The 20,050-nt window shown below is 35.8% G+C and overlaps 5 protein-coding genes across 9 annotated transcripts; 2 read left to right on the top strand and 3 right to left on the bottom strand.

The window, feature by feature from the left end:
* Positions 1–34: 34 nt before the first annotated feature.
* Positions 35–2,281, bottom strand: LOC127240335 (pentatricopeptide repeat-containing protein At2g33680). The gene has a single exon (XM_051258954.1). The coding sequence runs from the start codon at positions 2,266–2,268 to the stop codon at positions 115–117; it is 2,154 nt and encodes a 717-aa protein (XP_051114911.1). The 5' UTR covers positions 2,269–2,281; the 3' UTR covers positions 35–114.
* A 154-nt stretch (positions 2,282–2,435) lies between these two features.
* On the bottom strand, positions 2,436–3,953 carry LOC127240336 (alkane hydroxylase MAH1-like). The gene has a single exon (XM_051258955.1). It carries the CDS (start codon positions 3,948–3,950, stop codon positions 2,436–2,438), a length of 1,515 nt encoding a protein of 504 aa, XP_051114912.1. The 5' UTR covers positions 3,951–3,953.
* A 5,052-nt stretch (positions 3,954–9,005) lies between these two features.
* Positions 9,006–12,275, top strand: LOC127240203 (uncharacterized). Of its 4 annotated transcripts, none has more exons than XM_051258742.1 (9): positions 9,006–9,177; positions 9,433–9,510; positions 9,867–9,940; positions 10,032–10,115; positions 10,196–10,284; positions 10,438–10,724; positions 11,242–11,476; positions 11,568–11,772; positions 12,045–12,275. In XM_051258742.1, exons 3-9 carry the CDS (start codon positions 9,869–9,871, stop codon positions 12,129–12,131), a joined length of 1,059 nt encoding a protein of 352 aa, XP_051114699.1. In that variant the 5' UTR covers positions 9,006–9,177; positions 9,433–9,510; positions 9,867–9,868; the 3' UTR covers positions 12,132–12,275. The 4 variants fall into 4 exon arrangements, with proteins under 4 accessions (XP_051114699.1, XP_051114698.1, XP_051114697.1 ...); XM_051258741.1 differs by having other exon boundaries at positions 9,810–9,940; XM_051258740.1 differs by having other exon boundaries at positions 9,805–9,940.
* Positions 12,186–16,235, bottom strand: LOC127240202 (ABC transporter F family member 5). The gene is made up of 9 exons (XM_051258739.1): positions 15,203–16,235; positions 14,533–14,874; positions 14,258–14,398; positions 13,610–13,789; positions 13,337–13,492; positions 13,058–13,159; positions 12,846–12,974; positions 12,628–12,732; positions 12,186–12,537 (listed from the first exon to the last, which is right to left on the bottom strand). Exons 1-9 carry the CDS (start codon positions 16,070–16,072, stop codon positions 12,442–12,444), a joined length of 2,121 nt encoding a protein of 706 aa, XP_051114696.1. The 5' UTR covers positions 16,073–16,235; the 3' UTR covers positions 12,186–12,441.
* A 318-nt stretch (positions 16,236–16,553) lies between these two features.
* LOC127240073 (uncharacterized) lies at positions 16,554–18,251 on the top strand. Of its 2 annotated transcripts, none has more exons than XM_051258513.1 (3): positions 16,554–16,664; positions 17,273–17,503; positions 17,886–18,251. In XM_051258513.1, exons 1-3 carry the CDS (start codon positions 16,647–16,649, stop codon positions 17,940–17,942), a joined length of 306 nt encoding a protein of 101 aa, XP_051114470.1. In that variant the 5' UTR covers positions 16,554–16,646; the 3' UTR covers positions 17,943–18,251. The 2 variants fall into 2 exon arrangements, with proteins under 2 accessions (XP_051114470.1, XP_051114471.1); XM_051258514.1 differs by having other exon boundaries at positions 16,632–16,664; positions 17,889–18,251.
* Positions 18,252–20,050: the final 1,799 nt, after the last annotated feature.

Here is a 20,050-nt window from a genome sequence, read left to right as displayed (position 1 = left end):
TCTATACTACAACAGAAGTTGATATTATACCAAAAATATTCAAAACTTTCATTCACTCAGGGTCCATTAGCTGTTGCAGATTTTCACGTTATATATGTAAAAAAAACTTCGTTATCATTCACATTCCAGATCGAAAACCTCCTCTTCCTCCTCCTTCATTTGCCCGTTCAACATCGACAACTCTTCGCGAATGATCCCGATCTCTGGGTGCAACAAATCCCCTACAACAAACACATGAACCTGATTATTCAGCTCAATCCAGCTACACCCTGGCTCTTTACTTACCCCCCTCATACTCATCATCCTCCTAACTCTCTCGACGTCGTCTAGTCTCCCCAACGCCGTGTAAATGCTCGAAAGAAGAACATACGCAGACGATTCCCGCGACTCCAGTTCCACAAGCTTCTCTCCTGCATAAGCACCCAATTCAAAGTTCCCATGGTTCCTACAAGCACTCAAAAAAATCCGCCACAAACACAGACCATGATCGACGCTCGCCGATTCAATAAATCTTTTCGCCTCGTCGAGCTTCCCAGCCCGGCTGAGCAGATCGACCATACAAGCGTAATGCTCCAGCCTCGGAGCTATACCATACTTGACGGGCATCAGTTCGAAATACTCCCGACCTCGACCCACAAGTCCCATGTGGCTACAAGCCGAGAGAACGTTTACGAAGGTAACGGAATCGGGCTGCACGCCCTCGTGCACCATGTCTTCGAAAAGATTAAGTGCTTCGATTCCGCGACTGTTTTGAGCTAGCCCGGATATCATCGCGTTCCACGACACCACATCTCTAGCCGGCATCTTCTTAAAAATCGTGTTCCCGTCGTCAAGGCTGCCACACTTCGCGTACATCGTTAGCAGCGCGCTTCCTACCGGAACTTCGAGGTTAAACCCGTTTTTTACGACATGGCCGTGCATTTGTCTCCCGAGCTCCAACGCGGAAAGACACGAGCATGCTTTTAACAAACTCGCCATGGTTAATTCGTTCGGAGCGATCTCTTCGATCTGCATTCTGCAGTATAGAGTTATCGCTTTCTCATTGTCGCCGTTGCGCACGTATCCGCCGATCATGGATGTCCACAGTACGAGATCCGCCTTGTAGAGATAGTCAAACCCCTTTTGAGCATCGACGATTAATCCACATTTGGCGTACATGTCGACCATCGCTGTCAAAATATACATCTGGGATTCGAATCCCAGTTTGATCAAGAATGCGTGCACCTGTTTTCCAACTACGATTTCTTCGGCGTTGCTGCAAGCGTTAAGCACCCCGACTATTGTGTACTTGCTCGGCTTCATCCCGTTAGAATGCATCTCCTCGAACAATTTCAACGCCTTTTCGGCATTACCTGCCTGCGCGTACCCCGTTATCATCGCAGACCACGTGATGGCGTTCTTGTCGCTCGAGAGCTCGAACACCCGAGCCGAGTCGTTTAAGCTTCCGGATTTGGCGTACATTGTGACAACTGCATTGCCTACGGAAGCGATGTTCGACAATCCGTTCTTTATCGCCAAGCAATGAACTTGTCGACCGTTATCAGCGTAGTCGGGTGCCGTAAATGAGCTAAGAACACTGGTGAAGATGAACTCATTAGCCTCTTGTTGTTCTGAAGATAACATGTTTTTGAAAAGGATCAATGCTTCTTTAACCAGCCTCTGTGAAGCGTAGCCGGAGATCATGGTGGACCAAGTGATGGAGTTTCTTTCAGGCATTTCGTCGAACACCTTGCGGCCATCGTTCATAAGTCCCAGCTTGCAGTAAACGTTCAACAATGAACTGTACACGAACACATCCCAAGATCCGATCAGTTTCCCCGCCAGAGAATGCGCCTGTCTCGTCGCAACCGCGTCCTCCAAAATCGCCGCCGCGGAAAAGACGCCGGCGAACGTGTGGGAGTTGGGGGAGCAGCGGTGATGGAGAAGCTCCTTGAGGAGACGCAGAGCGGAGAGCGAGTAACGAGGGACGCCGAATTGAGCGTAGGCGTTGATCAGAATGTTCCACGAAACGGCGTCGTCCTGTTTGCCGGGAATTTCTTCGAACAGAACTCCGGCGTCGGCGAAGAGGTCGCATTTGGCGTAGAAATTGAGGAGAGTCGTCGAAAGCAGAGCACATCCGGGGAAGTCGCCGCTCTTAATGAGAAGCGCGTGGACGGACTTTCCACGGTTGAGGCTTTTCGAATCGGTGATGCGGCGGAGCTTCTCGAACAGCAGGCGGCGCCACTGCGCCGATCCGGCGGAGGCGGCGGCGGCAGTAGCAATGCTCATAGGGAAGAAGGGCAACAGGTATAAAAGAATTCTTCAATTTTCACTGATCGAAAATAACGAACAAATTCATATCAATTTTAGATTCTTATAGCACACACACATTGTTTAATCACAGTCTACATCTTCTAGGTATGAAGATCATCAATCAATCATCATCAATCGATCGATCATCTTCTGGAAATCTTAACCTTGAATCCATTCTTCATGTAGAGAATGACGGAGACATTAGGGGTGGCGCGGTGCCCCTCCGCCGGCTCCACCTTGTAATTATGCAGCATGGCGGCGGCCACCGCCTTCAGCTGCGTGAACGCCACCTCCTTCCCCAGGCAAGTCCGGGGACCGGCGTTGAACGCCAGGAACTTATACGATGGCTCGTGTTTAATCGTTCCTCTCTCCGTGATCCATCTCTCCGGCCTGAACTCGCCGGCGTCTTTCCCCCATATATACTCCATCCTCCCCATTGCATACAGCGAGAACATCACTTTCATCTTCGCGTCTACGTAGTGTCCGCTCGGGAGCACAACTCCCTGGACCGGCGCCTTGTGCTGGAACGGCACCGGCGGGTACAGCCGGAGCGTTTCGCACAATGCGCCGTGCAGGTAGACGAGGCCGCGGACCTCGTCGGAGCCGAACACCCTCGGCCTCCTCGTCCTGTCATTTTCCTCCGGCGTGACTCCGGCCAGCTCTTGCCGGATTTTTTTCTCCACTTCCGGATGCGTCGAGACCAGCCATGTGAACCACGTCAGCGCCGAGCTGGTCGTGTCGCGGCCAGCGATCATGAAGTTAAGTATCGTGTCGCGGAGGAACTCGTCGTCGAACGACTCGTCCCCTTCCATGTACGACGTCAATAGGTCGACGCCATTTTTTCCGGCACAGCTGAGCTCCCGCGTCCGGCCTTTCCTCGACAATTCCTCTCGCTTTCTCGATATATACTTGTTTATGATCTCGTCGAGGATGGCTCGAGCTCGGCTCATTTTCTTCTCGTGCCCGATCCCAAGCCATCTCTCGAGCTTCCACAGGCTTTCCGGCAGGCAATGGCGCATGAAGATCGCCTCCTCCGCTTCGTCCATCGCACGGGAGAACGGAACATCCGGCAATTCCGGCGACAGGCATCCGGGATCGAAACCTGTCACCAACATACACGTAGTGTCGAAAGTGAACCTCTGGAAAACGTCCTGTAAGTCGACGATCAAATCGCCCGCAGAAAAATGTTCCAGGACGGGTACCAGGCCATGTTCGACTTTCTCGAGGCTCGTCCACAACAGAAAACGCCGGAACTGCTCGTGGCTGATCAGGCTGCGGGCGATTTTCCGGTGGCGGCTCCACAGTTCGGAATCAGAGTTGAATATTCCGTCGCCGAGGACGTCGAAGATTTTCTTGAACTCCGGGCCTTTGGGGAAGTTTGTGAAGTTGGCGCTCATGATGAAGTGGACGTTGGCCGGATCGCCGGTGACGACGATGTCCATGGAGGCGAACCAGGGGCCTTTAAGGTGGAAGGTGCCGCCGGTTAGTCGGAAAAGGTCGACGCAGCGGTCGTGGACGCGGTGGACGTGGCAGAACAGGGCGGGGAGCATTCCGAGGAGGGGCCAATTCCAGGGCAGCCCGTTGATGTTTCGGAAACACCAAATGTAGAAAACGCAGATGAGTGCAAACGCGATTTCTAAGTAGGTCAGTGACGCCATTTTTGCGATTTCTGGTTCTTGAATCTGGACTGGAAGGGTCTATTTGTAGTCTTGCTGATCTTTGGAGTGGAAGAAATGTATTGGTGGAGTGTTTTCTTGACAGGTCCGTGGACCTCGGCAGCCGATGGATCCTTAGTTAGTAGATGCTTGGTATGTGGAGTTTGAGGTCCCGGAGCTTACAGGAATCACTGCATAAGGTGGAGCGGTAAATGAAAGTATTTTTTATATTACGTATATAAAAAATATATATATTTTTATAATTATTATACAAATATTTAACATCGATTATTGAATTAAAATTTTAAATAATTGAAATTATATACAATTTTAGCAACATTAATAAAAAGCTTGTTCTTTTTAATTTTATTATTATTATTAATTTTTGCCATGAATTAAGTTCTGATCCATTTAATTCAATACTCAAGCTGATGCTTATTATTTATATTGATTTATCTTATTTAATTATATTATTAATATGATTATTTCAGCATTCAATACCTTCCTTTTTTTTCTTTTTTTTTTTTTTCTGTTTTATTATTATTATTATTATTTTTAAATTTTCTATATCATAATTAAAACACATACGAACACTAGAAGCATAATAATAATGATAATAAATATATGTGCTATATATTAATCCAATTCAATTCTAATTGATTTATATGAATATTCTCTATACAAAATTATTACATTTAACATGGATTTTATAGAAACACACACATGTACTCTCCCGTCTCACATAATTTGTCTATATTTTTTATTTTCGTTCATCTCACATAATTTATTATTTTTTTAAAAAATACAGTCATAAACTTTAATTACATTTTAAATTTTATATTTTATAATTATTTTAATCTTAATTAAACTATTTAGTTATCTTAATCTTAATCTATAATTATTTTTACTATATAATAATTATTTTTATTAATACATTTCTTAATTATTTACTAATCATATTTTATCTAATTTCCGTGAGGGAGGGAGTATAATCTAACCACTTTATTGATCAAGTCAAATAAAGTATAATGCTGATTTATTATATTTGTAGATAATGATAATATATATTGTACGAATTTATATACTATAATTTAAATATTGTGAGTTCGACATTTATATTATATTAACATATAATATATATATATATAAAATATTGTTTGCTCTTTATCAAGTGCTATCAACACCTATTGAATCTTACTCCATCCGTCATTCAAATATATTATTATTATTTTTTTTAAGTTATCATTCAAATTTATTACCGTTTTCTTTTTTAGTAAAAAATACCATTTTTCTTTAAAAAAAAAATTTATTCTTATATATTTTTCTTAAAATTCGTGTCCGATCAAATGAGCACACAATTTGATAACAGAGGGAGTATAATTTAGCGTAATAATGGTTGAAAAAAACACTCAAAATCCAACTTGTTTTTATAAATAAATGATTTTTGTGAGTTATGCAAGAAATAGTACTATCATGGAAAAAACATATAGTATGGATAATAAGCCGATTATTTTCTTAAGTTGATTACGCAAAAGCTAAAAAAATTGGATTAGTTGAAAAGTCCCTTTCTCAAAACTTATAAGCTTAATCAGGTTGCCAAGATGAGTTTGGTAGTTGTTTGGTTAAAAATCACCCAACTATTCTCAAACAGTATGTAAATATATATGTTAATTTGACTTAGTATTTAATTTAATTTAATTTAATATATTTAGATTTATTTTGGATAGATAGGGAAATATTATTTAATTTATTTTACACAATTTTGGTAAAATTTTTAGAATTTAGTTGTACCTAGCACCTGACAAATCCTCTAATATTTGCATTACGTGTGTTCAACCATATTACCAAATTTCGATTTATGTTAAAGGGAAAATAGATCTAAATATATTGAGAAAATATAATAGTGTATACACTTCCTCCGCTCCAAGGCAATAGTCTTGTTTACCATTTTTATCCGTCTCAAAACAATAGTCTTGTTTCCATAAATAACCACGTCACCATAAAACTACTCCTATTTTTTTTCTTTTTATTACACAATTGTCACAACTTTTTACATTAATACACTCACAAGGGCAAAAAAGTCTTTTATCTATACTTTTTACCAACTACCGATGTAATATCAATATTTCTTAAATTTCATGTCCAACCCAATTAAGACTATATTTATGGGACAGAGGGAGTATATCAATTTAATTCAACGTGATCAGTTTTTAATATTCCTAATTTATCTTTCATAGCTTTTGAAAAGGGGTGAATGTGTTTATCTAATTGTTGAAAATATATTTGATACTTCATTTGTGCATCTAATGGTCAGATTTATTTTTTTGCGTGTATAATCTTTTGTCAAAATATCATTTTATTAATATTATAAGACATTAATGAAAGTATTTTTACAATTTTTTTTTTTAATTTGTACTATATTTTGATATAATAACTAATATTCAAAGATCAACACGCAAAAGGTAAATGAATTCTTGGAGCCGGAGGGTGGTAATATTTTTTATTTAGGTTTTTTGAATATAAAATAGTAATGTGATGTTAGTATGTGTATAGTTTGAGTTTGTATTTATATTTTGTATTAGTACCTTTATAGTTTGAGTTTGATAGAAAATAGTATTTTTTAATTTGAAGTTGAATAGGATTATTTGAGTTTGAATTATTAACTAAACATACCTAAGATTTTAAGGTTACACAAATATTTTTAGGTAGAATTTAATTATTTTTTAATCTAATATGATACTACTACTTTTGAAGGTAACCTAGGATATTAATTAATTGTTGAATAATTAAAATACAAGTAAATAAACTAAAAATTTTAATGTAGAATATTGAGATTATAATCAACAAAGTCCATGGTTTGTTTAGTTATACTTTGATATTTAAACATTTTGAATTAAAAAAAAAAATTGAATATAAATTAATGTAAAACAATTCCAAACAAACTAAATTAAAAAAAAAAAAAAGAAGAAGAAAAAATTAATCCAATTCTAATTATTATGTCATAAAATAATAAAAAATAACTTTGAATACACTTGAACAATAGTTTTCCAATGTATTTTAAGAATTTGGGTGTATTCTTTTTATAATTATTGTCTTTTGAATTTTTTCAAACTTATTTTTTTTCAAAAAAATTAATATATTACAAATATTCATTATTTTTATATTATCTACACAATTTTTTATACTTTACATTAAAAAAAAATTCTTCAAACCAAAATACAAAACAAACACACCCTCAGTTGTTAAAGTTGATCCAACTAAATGAAAGGTGGATATTGGTGCATGATATATGTAATCGTTATTTAATTTAATTATTTAATTGATCGCAAAACTTTTTGTAGTGTTGAAATATGATGGGCTAACCATGCAATCTTTCACATACTTATTTGTTCTCACACATTAGTTCATTTTGAATGTTGTGATTTTTTTTTATTTTTTTATTTTTTTATTGCAATACCGAATTAAAATTACTTTGAATTAAAAAAAAAAAAAGAAAATTGTGAGAATTTTTTTTTATACTCTCTTCGTCCCTTAATAATTCATCTATTTTTTTTTTTGGTCCGTCTCTTAATAATTTATTTATTTTTTTATTTTGGTCAGTCCCGTAACAAAGTATCTATTTCTTTTTTAGTAATTGTATCATCTATATAACATTACAAATATCCTTCAAATTTATATTACACAAATGTCGTTACTTTTATATCATACAATACTAATAGGGTCAATTTAGTTTTTTTACCATTATTTTTACTTTATTCTAATATTTTTAAAACTCAGTGTAAAAAATAAATAGATATATAGATAGGAGAGGAATAGAGTATTTGAGAGAAAGTTTGATATTATTTTGAAGGGCTTTTTGGCTACAACATTTGGAAAGTGAATGGTAAAATTATTGGAACTATCTTTTATTTGTCACATCCCTTGAGAAAAGCAAAAAAAATGAAAAAGAATTTTTTATATCTTGAAAGTGATAACTCTATATTTTTAGAAAGGATCTTGAGGGAAATTAAAATCCCCATTATTTTATTGAGTGGTTCTTGATGAGATTTTGATATATCTCTCTAATTAAAAGTTGAGTGTTGGTTTGATCAATAGTTTAAGTTTGCATAAGCCATTTATAATTTTCACTTCATCCCCAAACTACGTATTCATTTGCTTTTTGCACGTAATTTTAAAAATATTATTATTATATTAGTATATAGTATAAATGACTAAAATAACTTTATTAATATGTGTGATATAAAGGTAATGATATTTGTGTAATATATTGTAAGTTGTAAGGGTATTTGTAATGTTAAACAGAAAGTACAGTTACTGTAAAAAAAAAAAAAAATACTTTGTTATGAAACGGACTAAAATGGAAAAATAATACTTTGTTATGGGACTGACGGAGTATAATCAATAAATGAGATAGTGATTTCACAAGTCATAAAATAAATCAATAAAATTATACTCCCTCCGTCTCACATACCGTGTCTGCTACATTATAGACACGATATTTTAGGAGGGTGTAATTAGTAGATAATTAAGAATATATTAATAAAAATAATTATCCTATAATATAAATTATTATAAATTAAGATTAAGATAACTAATTAACTTAATTAAAATTTAAAAAAATAAAATTAAAAAATTTAAAATGAGATTAAAGTGTGTAATCATTTTTTTTTAAAAAGAAAGTGATATATTATTATATATTTTTAATTATTTGTTAATTATATATTTTTTTAAATTCTCATCTATATGGGACACCACATCTGAAAAGAAAAAGGTATTGTACTAAATTAAGTAAAAAAATCAGCAGTTCTTCACACTTTGGATAAAATAAATATATATGACATGTTTATAAAAATAGAAACTTTAAATTATAAAAGAGTGAATTTTGAAATATTAAAGCAGATTAATTATTTGATAAATTTTAATTAATATTATAAAAAATATAATATATGTTTTTAATATATTGTTATATAATATATAAATTTTGTTCACTAAAAATAATCAATAATTCAATATATATATTTTTTTCCTATTTACTCCCCATTATTTCTTCCCTTAAAATTGAAAAATAATAATAACAATAATAGCGGCGTCGTCGGTGGCTCCTTCTTCGCAGTTGGCTAATTAGGGTTTTGGGGTGCTAGTTTTCTGCTTCAATTTCTGCAACTGTGATAATAACTTATGTTATTGGCCACCTGTTGAGTTTGATATTACCTCAAATTTGAAGATTTGGGTATAAATTCTATGTTAAATTCAGTAAATGTTTTTCAATGTTCTTGAATTTTAGTTTATTTTTTCTGTATCTGTGTTTCTGTTTTGGCCTGATTTTTCAGTGCCTACATGAACTCGTGGTGTTACAGTAGATGAATCTGGCGTTGCCATGGTTATACTCATCGCTTGCTTTGCAGCATCCATGCATGACTTTATATCGCGCCAATGGAATATTTATCTATTTATTAATTTTTATTATTTTCATTTTTCTTCGCAGTTTTCACTGTAATTGGATGATTTTTAACAAGCCTGCAGAGAGCGCAATCGTCATTGACATGCTGTTAGTGGTATAAAGGTGAGCTTTTGCATGTGTTGTGTAAAATACTTAATACTATTAAGATTTTATTTGGTCTATAGATAAGAATGGACTGGTGAGATCATCACATTTTCTGTGCTAATTAATTCCCCTATAGTTTCTGAAACACATTTACCAAAGGCTAGCTAATTATTTTGTTCATTACTTTGGATATGGATGAAGATAACAATGTGTTGAAAATTTTTAAATGTTCACTAGCCATTCCTGTGTGTTCTTAACCAAATCCATTGTTCCTAGTTTTTGCATTATATTCCAATATCCTATTTGTTATAGCCCAGATTGTTGAATTTTTGGAACTTAATAAACCCCAAAGACTATGGATGGAATCATTTTAGGCATGCCAGGGAAATGGGCTGGCAGTAATTTTGAAGCTGCGGACATATACACGACAAAAATTGGAGGCCTTCCTGTATGCAGCCAGCTTGATTCATTATACCAATTACATATCTAAATTATAAGACAGCTTTTCTCAAACTGAGGATTCTTTTTTTATTGATTAGGATTGGCCTTCTATGATTGTGAATGAGAGGCAAGATCTGCTTGAGTGTAATACTTGCCGGAACAAACTTTCTCTCCTTGCACAGGTTTAGATCTTTTTGCTTATTAATAATAATAACGAAATTCTTTCCTTTCTGTCTTTATATTTTTCTTTAATCTTTTCGAGGTATATGCTCCATTGTCAAGTAAATCTTCAGAGGTAGAGCGAATTGTCTATGTTTTTTGCTGTCTGGTTCCAGATTGCCAGAGCCTTAGGTAAGTGTTCTGTCTTTACTCTTTAAAAAGTTCTATTTTTACTAATTAACATGTAAAGATTGAGATGATGGCGAACTTTTCTTTGAAATGATTTCTTTCACTTAGTTTTATTATGATATCACTGTGCCTTTCTCATGCCATTAACGGGTGCAGCTGGCGAGCTCTCAGAATTCAGAAGATTTTAAGCAATGAGACAGTGCATTGTCCTACTGTTTCAATTAGTAACTCTGAGAAGGATGGATGTTCATTTGGCTTTATAGAGGGAGATGCTATGGAAGGTGAAGACGAAGACGACATAGATCTGGAGCAGTTGCAGATGGCATTTTCTCAGGCTGCAAATATCAGTCCAAGTGGAAAAATGCAAAATAATGACGGTGACTCCAGTAAAAAGCATCGGCTCACCGGTCACCCAGCCAGATCTGTTAATGATAAAACACCAGGTATGCATAACTTCTGCTTTTAAGACATCTTTGATTGGATGCCATACCATGTAGCATAATTGAGCTCAAAAAGGAGGGGAAAAAATGATAATACAAGAACCATATGCTATAGCTTCTTTCGATGTAAAGATCAAAGATTGAGGTTGATAATTTTCATTGAGTTAATCTGGTACAATGTGTTGTGGTTACTTTTGTAGCTCATGTTGTCAGATGGTAAGATATGCATATTATAGCTGTTGTTAGATTTGTGGTTCCAAAATTATCACATGATAGGATATGGAATGGATAAAAGCATAAAACTGATTCTAGAATACACATAATTCAAGCTTTGGGATGTAGCAAATCTGCTCCATGTGAGGATTTCTGCTGGTGAAAATTCCCTCTAAAGCTTCTGCCATTTCGAAATACAAAAGCTCACATTGACACTGTGGTTCTGCTTTTTCAGTCTTTTACAAATGATGTGCACTTATGTCCATGTGATTTAAATTGTTTTTATACTCTTCCGTTGTCTTTGCAGTGATGCCGTGCTTTTATATATACTCTCAGGCAGAAAAACTATCCAAACAAGTTACTCCTAAAACTTTTGAAGGCACTTTGTCCTCTCTCCAAGAATGTAAGAGCAATTCTGAAGATAATTCAGATGGAGAAACATATGAAGAAGAGAATTATGAATACGATAGAGCATTAAATGCTGATAGGACATATCTTAAGTTCAAGAAGCGAATGGATGCAAACCCAGAGCAATGCTTTAGGTAAAATGCCCCTATAAAAAGCTGAGTCTTCTGCTTTCAAGTATATAGAATTCAACGTAAGTATTACCGATTGTGCCTTTCTTGCTTCCAGATATTCACATGGTGGAAAACCTTTACTGGCTTCTGCGGAGGTGGGAGATCCAGGGATATGCACACTTTGCGGTGGAGCAAGGCATTATGAGATGCAGCTGATGCCGCCTGTGATATACTTCTTGCAGGAAATAGCTGACAAAGGACAAATGAAATCTTTAGAAAAATTCGATTGGATGACTTTATTAATCTACACTTGCTCTAAGGTAAAAGCATTATCAGTATCAGGTTCTACATATGCAGCATAACCACAGTTGAATCACAGAATCATTGAGAAAATGGCAATATGGTATATTGCACATAAGTATTTTATTTTATGTCAATCTTTCAAACTTCAGAACAAGAAGAAACTAGCGGCACTTTTTCTTGCCTGGTCGCTATAGTTTCTTCTTTCTATACCATAAATTAACTCATGCTAGGACCACATCTATCTATATACAATGGTGTTGATTTGGATGGCTTCTCTGTTCTATTACAGAGTTGCACAGGCTTATCACAAGAAGGAAAATTGGACGGCGAAGACTGGATGATTGCCGAGGAGACCGTTATAGCTCAGTGCGAGTGACCTTATGCCAAAGAAAAGTTCAAAATTACTCTCCCAATTGGAATGCCATGAATGTGAAATATATAGGCAAATGCTTTTATTTGTAATTTAAGGCTGTCGAATTCAATTTATTAACTGAGGTAATATAAGCTAGCACTTTTGACATACAGCTTGCTGCAATCTCAAATCATTCATTTCTAAACAAGTAACCTATTTTTGTTGTGTTCTGTACATAGAAACAAACAGTGTAGCCTAAACAAGCTACCGATTAATCTGCTGTGAATCGGTATAGCAGCAGCAAGAAGCTTGTGAAACTGTTAGATGGGGTAGCTCATTTCCATCTCTTGGCATTTTTCAATCCCTTTGATTTCTGCTTAGCAGCTTGAAACGCTTGCATTTTTTGCTTCTTTCTAGCTTCCCTCTCCGCCTAAACAAAGTATAAAAATCGCACGCTCAGGTTATATTTAAGATCTCGAATAACAACATTAGTTGGTGTAACTTGAAACATCTCTTTTACCTTGGACATCTTGGATTTGGCCTTTGCTTTTGGGGCCTTCTCCTCTAGCTCTGCCTCCCGTTCGAGCTCCCTTTCTCTTGCTTCAAGATTTTTCTCCAGATAATACTGTGATAATCATACACCCATTGTGCCATCAAAATTTCTAATTTCACAATAGATAAAGACTAAGCATACATCGATGGCATAGATCAAAGCCATGGGAATGGCTTTTTACTTACATTGTAGTCTCCTGCATAATCCTGTATGGTCCCATCTCTAACTTCCAAGACTCTGTTAACTATCTTCTTTATGAAGTATCTGTCATGAGAAACGGTAATAACCGTGCCTTCATACTCATTAATTGCCTCCTACACCGGAAAATACAATAAATTAGCATGAGAAAATCGAGGCAGCAATGGATCACAAAAATGTGAGGAAGACCTAGGCAAACCTCAAGCATTTCTTTTGTAGGGATGTCCAAATGATTTGTTGGCTCATCCAAAACAAGAAGAGTAGAAGGTTTGACCATGAACTTGCAAAAGGCGAGCCGAGCCTGTAATAAAGGAAAGTGAGACTAGCTGGACCACGGAACATAATCGAAAGGAAGGAAAGATTCTTAAATAGCATCAACATTCATGAGAGTAATGGATAGATCTAGAAAAGGCACCAAAAAGAAGAGTGAAGATTTAAAACATGAACAAGAAAATTAAATATATCAAGCAGCATCTACCTTTTCGCCACCACTTAGAAAGGAAACTGGCCGGTCAAGCATGTCAGCCTTGAAATTATATCGGCCTAGGAGACCCTTAATGTCATCGAGTCGCCAATCTTCTGCAACTTCAGCTACAGTTTCCAGTACTGTTTTATCTAATTCAAGTGCTTCTGCCTGAAATGATATACAGAAGATTTTATGATAAATTGGAAAAAAGGATACTGAACATATAGGGCACAATATAAACAGAGATATTAACTAATTTAGACAGGGATTAGAAAAATAGCAAACCTGATTTTGTTCAAAATAATTGGGTAGCACATTGTGCTCCCCGAGCAAAACTTCTCCCTTGTCTGGTTTCTCCATGCCCATAATCAGTTTAAGCAATGTACTTTTTCCACAACCATTTGGTCCCAGAATTGCAATTTTCTCACCCCTTTCAATCTCCAAATTTGCCTTGTCAAATAGAACCTGGAGCAAAAACAATAAATCCACATGAAATATCGAAGAAAGATTGGATGGGGAGGTATGCGAATGCTCCTTAGGTCAGGTCTTTTAATGCCAAGCTAAATTTAGCTGGTCTCGCAGCATTTTAGAAATCAGAAATGTTACACATAAGAAAAAAAGCGAGCGCCATAGCACGATGGCTTACAGAACTCAAATCTTACCGTAACAGAACTATTAGCCAAATTTTATCATAATTGTTGATAAATGTGGATGAAATAAGTTGCTTCTTGTTTCAAGCACACACACATATATATATATATATCTGAGTAAGTAAATGTTGTGTGAATGATTTTGAACAACAAAATTTAGAGTTACGTAGCTATCCAAATCAAGGAACAGCCAAGCAAATTATATTCACAGCCTTATGCATATGAATGTCCTTAACATTTTCTTGAAAAGGCTTCTAATCATGTTAATGAACAAGTAACCTACCTTATCCTCATAACTGAACTCTAAATTCTTCATCATGACAACAGATCGACCACTTCTTCCACGCTCGGGAAACCTGATCTTCATCTGCTTACGTATGAAGGGCTTCTCAACCAATTCCTCTTCCTGGAGCTTTTCCAGCTTCTGTTACCCAAAAACATAAAAATACAGTTCATAAAATAGTCACAATCATACGGCATGTCTGGTGCTTCGGATAAAGTTGAATAGAACTTAAATCTGCCTCAGTATAATAATTTTCATAATAAACTTTCGTAGACCTTTTCAGCAGTAGAAGCACGGCCAGCATTTGCTCCTGCGCTCAACCTGCTTATCATGTCCTTTGTCTGTTCAATCTCCTTCTGTTGCTTTTCCCATGCTGCAAACTGAGCTTCAATCCATTCTGCCTTCGCAATAACATAATCCGAGTAATTTCCTTCGTATGTTCTAGAAACGCCCATATCAGTTTCCACAATTTTTGTACACAGTTGATCAAGAAAAGCTCTGTCATGGGATATAATAACCATTGGCACATCTTGTTTCTGTAGATAACCCTCAAGCCACTCAATTGTATCAAGATCAAGGTGGTTCGTCGGTTCATCCAAAAGCAACAAATCAGGATCCTGCAGATCATTACACTAGTGAGCAACCAACAACCAAATTTACACAAACTGTTCAAACATATAAGCATACAATGAACCTCAAAACTTCATCCATGTACTAGTCCACACAAATCAATCAAACACATGTAATACCTACATTTTAGTGCAATAAACACCCTTTCCAAAAAATCCAAATCGTGCTGCACATCATATAATCAACTACTAGTAGTACAGAGAACTGAATTCAATCCAGACATAAATTGCTGGTTAAAACTTACAACCATGCTCATACTACGAATCGAAGATGCCGCCAATAAACAAAAATGATAGCTACAATTCATGTATATACCTGCAGCAGAATCTTCCCAAGTGACATCCTCATCTGCCATCCACCACTAAACGATGCAACAAGACGATCTGTATCCTCTGGAGCAAATCCAAGATCAGGTAACAACTTATTGATCTTGGCATCAATCTTATCCAAATCAACAGCTTGAGCCCTCCTCTGCAACAAATCAAACTCATCAAGTAGCCTCCCCATCAGATCCAAATCATCCACTGACTTCTCTATGGCCTTCTGAACCTTCTCCAGCTTCTCTGCAACCTCCATTTCCTCCTTGAAAGCACTCAAAAACTCTTCCTTCACAGTCCGCGTAGACAACACCTCAAATTCTTGGCTCAGAAAAGCAACCTTTATATTATCCTTGGCCTTGATTACATTCCCTGAATCAGGCTCCTCTAATCCAGCAATCATCCTCAGCTGCGTCGTTTTGCCTGCACCATTAACCCCCACCAATCCAGCCTTTTCCCCTCTTTTCACTTCCCAGCTGACATCTTTCAACACGGTGACACCTTTATAGCTTTTGCTCACGTTTTCTAACCTGACGCCCGATGAAATACTGGATGCGCCGGTGGTGCTCTTGTTGCCGCGCTTGTAGTTAACTTCTGATTCTGCAGAGCCGTTGGAAAGCAGAGCTTCTATGTCTTCATCCTCCTCTTCAAGTGTGGTTGTAGAAGTGGAATTCTCAGTAGCAATCGAGTGTAATTTGAACGAAATTCGAGACGGATTTTTGAAGGTCGAGGTATTAACAACTGCCAATTTCAGGGAGGCGCTCGTCAAGGGAAGATGCCGGGGGCGGGCGGCGGGAGAAAGAAGGGTTGTTCCGGCGAGAAAAGGAGACCGCAGCTCCAGGAACTGGAGCTTCGACGCCAAGTCCATTTCCTCTTCTTCCTCCCCAAAATTTGCACTAAATCAGCGATAAACTTGGGGAAAGACAAAGAAATTAGTGGTACAAATACAGGGCGAAGAATCGAATGCAGAAGGAAAGCACAGAGTCCAATGAGTCTCGTCTCTTGCCGCCTCTCTTCTTCGAGAGCCATAGCCATAGCTATAGCCATGGCAGATAAGCCAACGGAGGCAGGGGTAAAGTCGTCTTTTCATTGCACAAAAACACAAGAATGTCTTTTGTGGTTCATATTCCATCCATGAGTCCGTCCTCTGCATTTGTGCCACGTGTGAAAATAAAGATTATTTAGGATTATACATATTTTTTATATAGCAAAAATTGACCCAATTCTATTTATATTAGTTTTAGTTTTAACAAGAGGGCCCAATAAGAATAATTTTAGGGTTTCTTATTGGGCTCTTTGAGTAAGGCCCAATAAGAAAATCAATATTAAAAAATAAAAAATAAAAAATCAATTTGTCCCTCGATCTTTTTATAAACAAACATCTTTCTCACCTCTGTTATTCTGTTCTGCTGCACAAGAATCTTGTTCATTGTTTGTTAGCCATGGAAGACCGCAAGGAGGTGAAGTGGAATTTCTTCTCATCTTCCTCACTTGTTTGCTGCTTTTTTCTCTTGATTGTTTTCCTCGAGGGTTTGTTATCTGTTCTATCTTAAGAACTAGATAATTTTAGCTAAAAGCTAGTTTTGTGTTCTTCTCATGGTTTTTCTGCTCTCCTTGCTTTTGTTTCAATTATTGTATGCGAAACTTTGAAGTTACTGATTCTTAGCTTCTTATTAAGTACTGTTTAGCTATGGAATTGTCTGTTTATGCAGTTAATTGCTTTCATTTGATGAATGAGGCATTCTGAAATTAGGTTTTGTGAACATGTCTAATTTAGTTTAATTGAAGAAGAAAACAGATAATATCAAAGTGTGTGCTCACGAGTAGTTTCTTTGCGAAGGAATAAGTCAAAGAAAATCTGGAGGAAGAATAAGTCATAATTCAAATTTGAAGTATGAAAGTTGTTTACAGGATTGAATTTTCAAACCAAAATATCCATTTCTATCATGCTTTTCTACAGCTGTCCTAATTTACTATGACGAAAAGAAGCTGTCATCATCGTCATTGGTGTCGTCTATCACAGGATGACAGTCTTATTGTTGCTGTAAAAGTTTCTTTGAATTTGTAGAAGCATGCTCCATGGCTGTCTGTGCCACAGTTTGGGGATTGGGATCAAAAGGGGGCGATGCCCGATTACTCTATGGATTTCTCGAAAATTAGAGAAATGAGGAAGCAGAACAAGAGGGATCCATCGAGGGCTAGTCTAGGGAATGAAGAGGAGATTGTTTCATCGAACACAAGAGATTCAAACACCACGCCAAACAACCAACATGTCTACGATCGGAGCCACTCTCCAATGGTATGCATACCTTCTAGACTATATATACTTAGCTGCCGTAATTTATTTTTGTCATGTGGTTCTATTCCTTCCTAAAAACGGCAGGTTGTGATGTCGAAGTAGCTATATCGATGCATAGTAATTAGTTAGTTAGATTGCATATAAATCTTTGCAAAAGATAAATGAATCAATCTACTTTCTTGTAACATTTAGATTTAGTTTTAGTAGAAATGAAAATTGAGATTTGCCCTTAAAAGGAAACACATTGTGGATGCCTTCTTAGCTTTGTCGACTGTTCTGATTACCAATCATGTCTGATGCCCCGGCGGGGTGCCTTGAAATCCAAAGATGTCGATTTATGAATGGAATGTACTATAACTCCTTAAATGGTTGTATTGTGCAGCAGACAAGGAGGAGCATCCTCAGGCTCAGGTGCTTCAATTGCTGCATCAAAGCATGATCACATAACAATGCATTCATCAAATCGAGCTGTATTCTTCGTATAGTGAGTCTTACCCCCCCCCCCCCCCCACCCCACTTCTCTCTCTCTCTCTATATATATGTGTGGGTGCTTAGGATGCCCTTTTGATGCTGATGTATTGATCGAGAATTGTATGGTACTATGGTTATAATTTGGAATGTTCTTGGTGTTATTAGGTTAGGATTTTGTTTCAATGTAAAATAAATTGTGGTGTTTTTGGGCATATAGATATATTTTTATTGTAAATTATGGAGTGTGAAAAATATAAGGGAAACATACATCAAGAAATTAGCATTAGCAAACAGCTTTATGTTTCAACTATGTTCTGTTAAATAATATATGATAAAATTATATAATAGAAATGATTGATTTCAATATAAAATTATATAACTTTGTATATGTTTCAACTATGTTCTGTTAAATAATATATGATAAAATTATATAATAGAAATGATTGATTTCAATATAAAATTATATAACTTTGTAACCAGTATATATTTCTAATGCTATTAGCACTATACTGACTGATCATAAACAACCCTATGTATATTATTACTATATGCTAACCCAAGGCTAATTGTTTTAATCTCAATTATATGTTGTATATATCCATATGTTAATCAACACCTTAATTATTCCCACTCTAAATATATTATTTAGTTGACTAATACAAGACATTTGTTGATCAAAATGAAAATATTTTAATGATGGTACATGGTAATTTGTTAGTTAAATGTTCAAATAAATTATTCTCTACTAATTTACACCTATTTCTTGGCCATCTATTAATCCAAGTGATCTGTTAATATTATTGATCAACAATTATAATCAATTTTTAAGTTTGATTCGACATCATAAAAAATCAAATATTCAACGACACAAAAATCAAAACTAATATGTGGATTTGGATCGTGTGCTGTGAAATGTTATATATATAGAGAGAGAGAGAGAGAGAGTGTGTTGATTTATGTACAAAATATAGTAAAATCATAGTATAAAATACTATTGACCCATTATATAAATATACACAACATATTTTACATATTGAAATCAATAAAAGTATACTACATTAACATAAATGACTTGTTATGTTTTTGTCATATATTATGTAATGAATTTTTAAATTCAACACAATAACCGTAACCCTTAACTTGGTATTTTGTAAAAAAAAAAAAAAAAAAAAAAAAAAAAAAAAAAAAAAAAAAAAAAAGATTTCTTTCAAAACCATCAAATTAAATGATTAATATTTTACTAAAAAGATCAAAATTTTATTCAAAACATTGTATAAACCACCTATTTATTCAAATCCAAAGCTTAAAAGGAACACCCATATGCTTCAAAAAAATATATATGTATATATCCAATTAGCATAGCATATATACTCGACCTATATCTTCCTTGTCCATTTTATCTTATTTTATGCTCTTCTATAAAATATATTCTTGATTCTAAGTTAGCTACCCTAGACAAAGTTGCCTGATCTTCATTCAGACATGTAAGAATGTAAATCATATCATACCAAATCAAATCAAATCAGATCAAATCACACCAAATTCATTGGCCATTCGATTTGATGAAAGGACTCCCTCCAACAACTGAATTTAATTTGGCATTTAACACGTGAAGCAGCCATTGATTCATTTCATCCATCACTATACATAATACAACAACAACAAGAAGACAGGCAGTTACAGTCACAGATAGATATAGAAGAAGACATGCACAATACAATATACAAGAATCAGACATATCGAATCACAGAACAATAATCCAGAAGATAAGCTGTAACAACAATGGCATATGTTATATACGTACGTTCATTCCTTCAAGAACCGAAAAGGCGGTTGGGCGTACCATGTTCGAGTACGGACAACTAATTGACTTACACAGATTGGTTCTCAAGGATTCTTAGATCAATCACCATCTACAGAGTGATGCCCTTTTCCTACTTTAGGAAAAGCTCACTTTAGTTAGATAGTAAAGAATAATAAACCTAAGAGGAAAAATCATTTTTTTTTCTCATTTAATATTATAATTATCAATTTTGGTCTCATTAAAATTTTTTTATCAATTTTAGTCCCACTCAA

The sequence above is a fragment of the Andrographis paniculata genome, unplaced genomic scaffold, assembly GCF_009805555.1.
Source record: "Andrographis paniculata isolate CXL003 unplaced genomic scaffold, ASM980555v1 Contig79END, whole genome shotgun sequence".
Taxonomy (NCBI): domain Eukaryota; kingdom Viridiplantae; phylum Streptophyta; class Magnoliopsida; order Lamiales; family Acanthaceae; genus Andrographis; species Andrographis paniculata.
Note: the sequence above shows the minus strand (reverse complement) of the source record. Positions and strands in the feature narration are given on the sequence as shown.

What these genes read in the sequence shown, in the direction of transcription:
- LOC127240335 (XM_051258954.1), bottom strand. Translation starts at nt 2,268, where the DNA reads ATGAGCATTGCTACTGCCGCCGCCGCCTCCGCCGGATCGGCGCAGTGG.
- LOC127240336 (XM_051258955.1), bottom strand. Translation starts at nt 3,950, where the DNA reads ATGGCGTCACTGACCTACTTAGAAATCGCGTTTGCACTCATCTGCGTT.
- LOC127240203 (XM_051258741.1), top strand. Translation starts at nt 9,848, where the DNA reads ATGGATGGAATCATTTTAGGCATGCCAGGGAAATGGGCTGGCAGTAAT. An exon ending in CAAAAATTGGAGGCCTTCCT is followed by an intron (nt 9,941 to 10,031) that starts GTATGCAGCCAG and finishes TTTATTGATTAG; the next exon opens with GATTGGCCTTCTATGATTGT. An exon ending in TGTTAATGATAAAACACCAG is followed by an intron (nt 10,725 to 11,241) that starts GTATGCATAACT and finishes TTGTCTTTGCAG; the next exon opens with TGATGCCGTGCTTTTATATA.
- LOC127240202 (XM_051258739.1), bottom strand. Translation starts at nt 16,072, where the DNA reads ATGGACTTGGCGTCGAAGCTCCAGTTCCTGGAGCTGCGGTCTCCTTTT. An exon ending in AGTTCAGTTATGAGGATAAG is followed by an intron (nt 13,790 to 14,257) that starts GTAGGTTACTTG and finishes TTTTTGCTCCAG; the next exon opens with GTTCTATTTGACAAGGCAAA. An exon ending in TTCTAAGTGGTGGCGAAAAG is followed by an intron (nt 13,160 to 13,336) that starts GTAGATGCTGCT and finishes CCTTTATTACAG; the next exon opens with GCTCGGCTCGCCTTTTGCAA.
- LOC127240073 (XM_051258513.1), top strand. An exon ending in ATCGGAGCCACTCTCCAATG is followed by an intron (nt 17,504 to 17,885) that starts GTATGCATACCT and finishes TGTATTGTGCAG; the next exon opens with CAGACAAGGAGGAGCATCCT.